The sequence below is a fragment of the Amia ocellicauda genome, chromosome 13, assembly GCF_036373705.1.
Source record: "Amia ocellicauda isolate fAmiCal2 chromosome 13, fAmiCal2.hap1, whole genome shotgun sequence".
Lineage (NCBI taxonomy): Eukaryota > Metazoa > Chordata > Actinopteri > Amiiformes > Amiidae > Amia > Amia ocellicauda.
Genome location: NC_089862.1, coordinates 25538903 through 25544902, shown reverse-complemented (window position 1 = coordinate 25544902; position 6000 = coordinate 25538903). Strand labels below are relative to the sequence as shown.

The following is a 6000-nucleotide window of genomic DNA, read 5'->3' as shown; positions in this document are numbered from 1 at the left end:
CACTTAGATATTAATGGACACCAAATGAGCACAATGGGTCGAATGGCCTCCTCTCGTTTGTAAACTCGTATGTTCTAAACAATTAAGAAAAGTGTGATGGTAACACTCATCTATTATTACATGCATTGGAGACAAACACACTCAGCTTTCAAACTTGAGTATAGATGATTGGTGTACAAAAGCCATGGTTTCCAGAGTCAAAGTCCTTTCAGACTTCTGACATCTCTTTTATTTTTTTATTTTATGTGGGTAATTTAACTGTTAACAGTCCGATCACTTTCTTCAGAATCAGTTCTAAAGGAGTGGTGGGCAATTTCTGATTACCTTTCTCTCTAGTGCCCATGCTTTCTCGGTTTTTCTATAAGCTTACTTTATAATGAAATTGTGTATCTCCAGTAGGGTGGTTTTTAAGTGACATTTGGTGAGCATGTTGAAATTAAATGTATGATTCAGTTTCTACTATATATCTTAAGATTGAGTTATAATCTAAATTATAAAAATCAACAACAGTGTCATAACCAGGATCAGGGCTAATTGGCAAATTATACAAGACCTTTTGAAAATATGTCTGGAACCCCATTTTGATGTCTCTACCACTAATCCAGTGTCTGTATTCTATATTTACAAATTTGTCTAGACAAAGAGCCACTTTTTAATATACATACAACACTATGTTCCACTTCCTCAATCTGTGCCTTTATTCCTGACTTGCGAGTTACAAAGGGCAATGAAAACAATTCTTCAGATTCAGTGCTGTGACAAGGAGAAACTTGTCTGGAATGCTTAATCAAAACTAAGTGGTCCTTTGATTTAGTGGGGCCTTGTTGTGAAGAATTGTGATTAACAGCACCAATCAGAAATCTGCCTCCTGTGATGGGTCATTCAAACAAAATTGACCTCCCTTCACTATATTTAACTCTTATGAGACTGTGGCTCAGTCACTGTCTACAGCTCCTTGTCCTTTTTAGTGTCCACTGAGAATAGTCTGCAGTAAGACCAACTAATATAGTTTTAGAATTGCTGTTTTAAGTGTTTCTTCCAACAATTGCCAAAGAATGTGCTTGTGTGTCTTCAGAAATCCCCAGACCTACTGTGACTCAGACTATTCACTTCATATGCAGAAGATCTGATTAAATCGTAGAGCAGTGTTACAGATTATGCTGTTTTTTTGTTTTTAGCTGTAGCACTTTGACAATGTTCTTCACTATTGAAAGAGTTCCAACAAGCATCTTGACATTTGTTCAACGATGCAGCACTGAGAGACTGGTGATGCTGCCATGCCCAGTTTGTACAGCTTTCCTGGGTGGTGTGCACAGAATAGGAAAACCAGCTTTGCTCAGCTCATTTTGTAGTGTGGTCTTCTGTGTTGGAGCTGTGCATTCTGTAGAAATGTGTGGAATGTGTTGCTTTTACATCTGTCTTGACAATCAGCAATCGGAGATAAGAAGGACAGGTGAACTCCCTGAAAGCTACAGGCCTCATCAATAAGCACACCAACAATTGCTGCATGGAAATCACCCAGACAGACAGAGAGAGAGGTGGGGGAAGGAGGGGAAAAAATCAAAGCAAGAGTCGGAGTTGTGGAGAAAGGAGGATGAATCGGGGAGGGAGACATATTTTATCTTTATTGATAGTGCAAAGCAAGATATCTTACAGAATAACAAGATTAATGATTTAACTCCCAAACCCAAGCTTTATTTCCATTAAATATTCTGTCTGATGACATTAAATATAACTAAGCTTTATTTTGATATGTCGGTCAGTTAATCTGTAACACTTTAGCATGGGTTAAATTAAGATTTTGAGCCACCCAACCATCCCAAATCACAAACACAGCACTGCATGGCAAGGTTTTTCTTTAATGAGCAAAAAGTCATTACCCTTGAAACATACAAACTATAATATTCCTTAACCTTGCAAAAGTCCTCTTCTACTTAAATGACTGATTTCAAAATAGTGCCTTGTGCCTTCAACGAAAAGTTAAATATACATTAGTGCCTCATATTCTATCCAGTCTACCATTTCCTAATTCATGTTTGAGCTTTGATCACACTGAGTGTTCAATTAGACCAGCTTCTCTATAGAGTAATGATGAGATGAAAATATTTTACTCAGAACTTTATCATTTGGAAATGGAACCTTAAGGTTTTTGGAATGTAGTAAAATAATATAAAAGAATCAAGAGCATTCTGCAAATTAGATTCTACATCTGTCAATACCATAATTGATTCAGAGTGTGTCAAAGTATAGAAAGGCCAATTTTCAGATAGCACTTGTGACTTGATGATGTCCATGTCTCTATTTTGTACCATTTAAATCAAACAAACCAAGTATCACACTCTGTAAGTGGGAGGACCTTTTCGAATGTTTCTTGTAGTGTAAATAAAACCTGGATGTGTGTGTAACATGCTATACATTTGTTTTAGTAAAAACTATATTTACTATGGTGTGAGGAAAAAACATATTTAAAAATGGCTATAATACTTTGAGAATACAGCATACAAACCTTAAGTCATTTTTGATAGAGGTGTAATTAAACACTATCCAATCCACCCTGAAAGCTCCTTTTCACACCCTCCCCCTAAAGAGTAGCAGACTGCAGGCGGGCTACTTGAATATATTGCATTTGTGGAGATAATCAGAAGAGGAAGTCACAGCTGAACAGATAAAGAACATAGTATTTCTGAAAATACTAGTATAAAAGCATTAATAGAGTGTGGCCAAGAATCCTTTAAATCGTAACATGTTAAAAAATACTTTTCAGACTGGATTATTAAGGTTAATTTGCAGAGAAAAATAGCATAATCTGCACATACTTTGCTGCCAAAACCCTAATGTTAGAAGTTAATAATAAAGTAACTCTACTGGAAATCTTAATCTGCTGTCAGACTTTTTAAGATTGATCAACTAATCCAGTCTTAATAAATGATGTAGTGAATGGACTGAGCCATCAAGTAGTTGTGAAGTCACACAGTGTTTTTCTAATAAGGCATTCTGTTTTTTTGAGAGACGAAGCATGAAGGAGAACTTCATGTAAATGGGCATTTTCCAGTATGAGTCAAATCAGGCAACATCACCAGTGTTTTGAGCTTTGCATTGAAAATGTAATCTTAAAATTAATTGCTGTGTTTTGTTGACTGAATGCTGCTAAACAGTAGGCCGGTGAACTGGAGCATCAGCTGAAGTAAACTAAAGCTTTATATCTGTTTGCTTTCTATACACAGTGTTTCTAATTACAATGGCACTTCTGGTATCTGGATTGCAGTGTGGATGTCTGCACAGCCCTATGCCAGACATATGGTATCAATCAGACTCGTGGTGCTGATGTTTTCTTTGGGAATGTTGACAGCCTGACAGGCATGGGGCTCTGGTGACATAGAATCTCAGTAAGTCAAGCATGAAAAAAAGGAGGAAGAGAGAAAAAAAAAATCACTGTGACTGCCCCCTTTTTTCTTAGAACTTTTTTAAATGGTTTTGAAAGAGAGGGAAAGAGGCATTTTCAGTCTCAGTCAGATGCACAAGCACTGCCTGGGGGAGAAATGAATCCTCCTTTCATCTAAGCTGGACAGAGTTGATGCACACCTCATCAGGAGGCTACAATCAAAATTGAAAAGGTGAACTTGAAGGGGAGAAGAAAAGAACTTATTTTTTTTATTTTTTTTTTTAAACAATCTTATTACAATGTGGTGCCTTCTTGCTTTATATTTTTATCTCAATTTAGCCGGCAGCTGGCCGGCACCTTCTCAGTTTTCTTTGTATAAATACCCACACCTGAATCTGTCTCGCACATTCCAGCTGACTGAGCCCAGGAAACTGCAGGAGAGCCCCGAGAGCAAAGTGGAGCGGCTGGGGCAGTTGTTCAAGCACAATGTCAGGAAGCTGCGAGAGAAGAGCCACAGCCTGGACCTGGTGTTCCTGGTGGATGAGTCATCCAGCGTGGGCAACACCAACTTCCTCAACGAGCTGAAATTTGTGAAGAAGCTCCTCTCTGATTTCCCCGTGTTGCCCTCTGCCACGCGAGTGGCCATTGTGACTTTTTCATCCAAGAACAATGTGGTGCCCAAGGTCGACTACATCTCCTCTCCTCAGTCCCACCAGCACAAGTGTTCCCTCTTCAACCAGGAGATCCCTGCCATCAAGTATCGGGGAGGTGGGACCTACACCAAAGGAGCCTTTCAGCAAGCTGCAGTAAGCCTCTCATTTGTTTATTATAGCAGACTTGAATTAGAGTAGAAGAAAGTGTTTATGTACACCAGTGTAGTTCTTAATACACAAATTCTGAACCCACCAGAAGTGTTTAACCAATGCCATATGGTAAAAAAAGAATGCCTTTTTGTTTTGTTTGTTTATTAACTATTGTTTCATTTAACTTCACTATTATGGTCGTTTACACTTAAAATGACTCACGCTGCTTGGAGGGGTCTGGAAATAAGATTCAGGGTTGCAGTTTCAGGGAATTGTTAAACTGTATGGGATATTCCCAAAACATTTGTAAAGAACCTGTGAGGACGTTGCTGGTGGTCAGTTGATTCAGTTGGCTGTCAGCTGCAAGGAGCTATCAGCAAGGGGTGCCATACTGAGTTCAGGTTTAACTTATCTTAAAAAAATGACTAAGAAATGCTGAGCAATATTTACTCCAGCTTGAGTTACTGATTACGTTGATGAAGTTACTGATTTCATTGATTTAATTAAGTCATGGCTATTGTAATTTTTCATATCAGTAGATTTATTTTCGTGGTGGTAGCCATTTAGTTTAAAATACTGAGCTATTCATTGACACTGTGTCTTTAGGTTACCTGACATATAACTGACCTAGTCACTGGCTGGTTCAAATACCTTGAATTCAAATGGCATTTAAATGTGTGGAAAAACTAATGTGCTTAATATTCTCCAAGGGACTTTGACTGGAATACAATAGTATTCTTTGGTATATAAAAACATGTTGAATACAGAACAGCATTCTCATTACTGAGAAACATATTACATACTGTAATCAAATTCACTTTTTTTAAAGTAGAAAGCATACTGGTATGCTTATATTTGTATTTAGAGAAATGATCTGCAAAATGTTAAAGCCCAAAAATGTTTCTTTCAATGTAGTGTAATGTGATATAAACCTATTTAAATTATAAAATAATCCTATAAAAAAAAACAAGTGTTCAAAACCAAGATTAACCAAATATATAAAAATGGAGTAAACAAAATTAAATAGGCTAATAGGATGTGGTCTGGGTGTACCTAATTTGGCTAACACCTAAAACATTCTCCTGATAATACTGAATTATGATATTGTTTGAATTGTTTATTGGGGAGCAAATCCTCAAGCTAGTGCCATTTCTGTAACATACATTTCCGTGTAAAGCATAAGGATTAAACAGCTTATGATTCAACATAAATAACAAAACCAACATAAAACTGTTAACGCAAGTACAAATATTGCCCCTATTCCTTCTACCATTGAATGTTCTTGAATAATACAGCTTAATAGCTTGTCCAAGATCAAGTTCTCAGGTTGTATCGGTCACCTTAAATTTATATTGTAATAAATCACTGTCCAGTCAGTGTTCTGAAACAACAGGGGTTTATTAAAAGTGCAAACGGGAGCAGGGTAACACAGTCAGCAGACCCCAAGCAGCTCCACTCTTATAGGGTGCTGTATAATTTGAAGCCCTCCCAAACACCACTATATACCCCTGGCTATGTGTGACTACTGCGTAGGTCCAACCCCCCTGCCAATAGCACACCTATCCCCATGTTGACTGTACATGACCAATTCAAATTAACCAATCAAAAGTCAACACAAATGCATGGTATATACTCAATTTAGTGGGGACCCTGCCGCAATCACTTGCACAGTGCTCTAGCACTCCTGTTGCATACGGTGTATTCCTACACAGATATGCAAGAGGAACTAGTCCCCAACAGGACTAGTCATGTATGATTTGCCCTACAACACCACATATAGTACTAGAAGAGGGCATAGCCCCCTGACACGCTACA

At 37.8% G+C, this 6000-nt stretch overlaps 1 protein-coding gene across 1 annotated transcript in view; it reads left to right on the top strand.

Annotated features, from left to right (window-relative positions):
- Positions 1–3507: 3507 nt before the first annotated feature.
- svep1 (sushi, von Willebrand factor type A, EGF and pentraxin domain containing 1) overlaps positions 3508–6000 on the top strand; it is a 79929-nt gene continuing 77436 nt past the window's right edge. Inside the window, exon 1 of the mRNA XM_066720356.1 lies at positions 3508–4188. Coding sequence (XP_066576453.1) covers positions 3682–4188 — 507 coding nt within the window. The 5' untranslated portion in view covers positions 3508–3681. The remainder of the gene's footprint in view (positions 4189–6000) is intronic.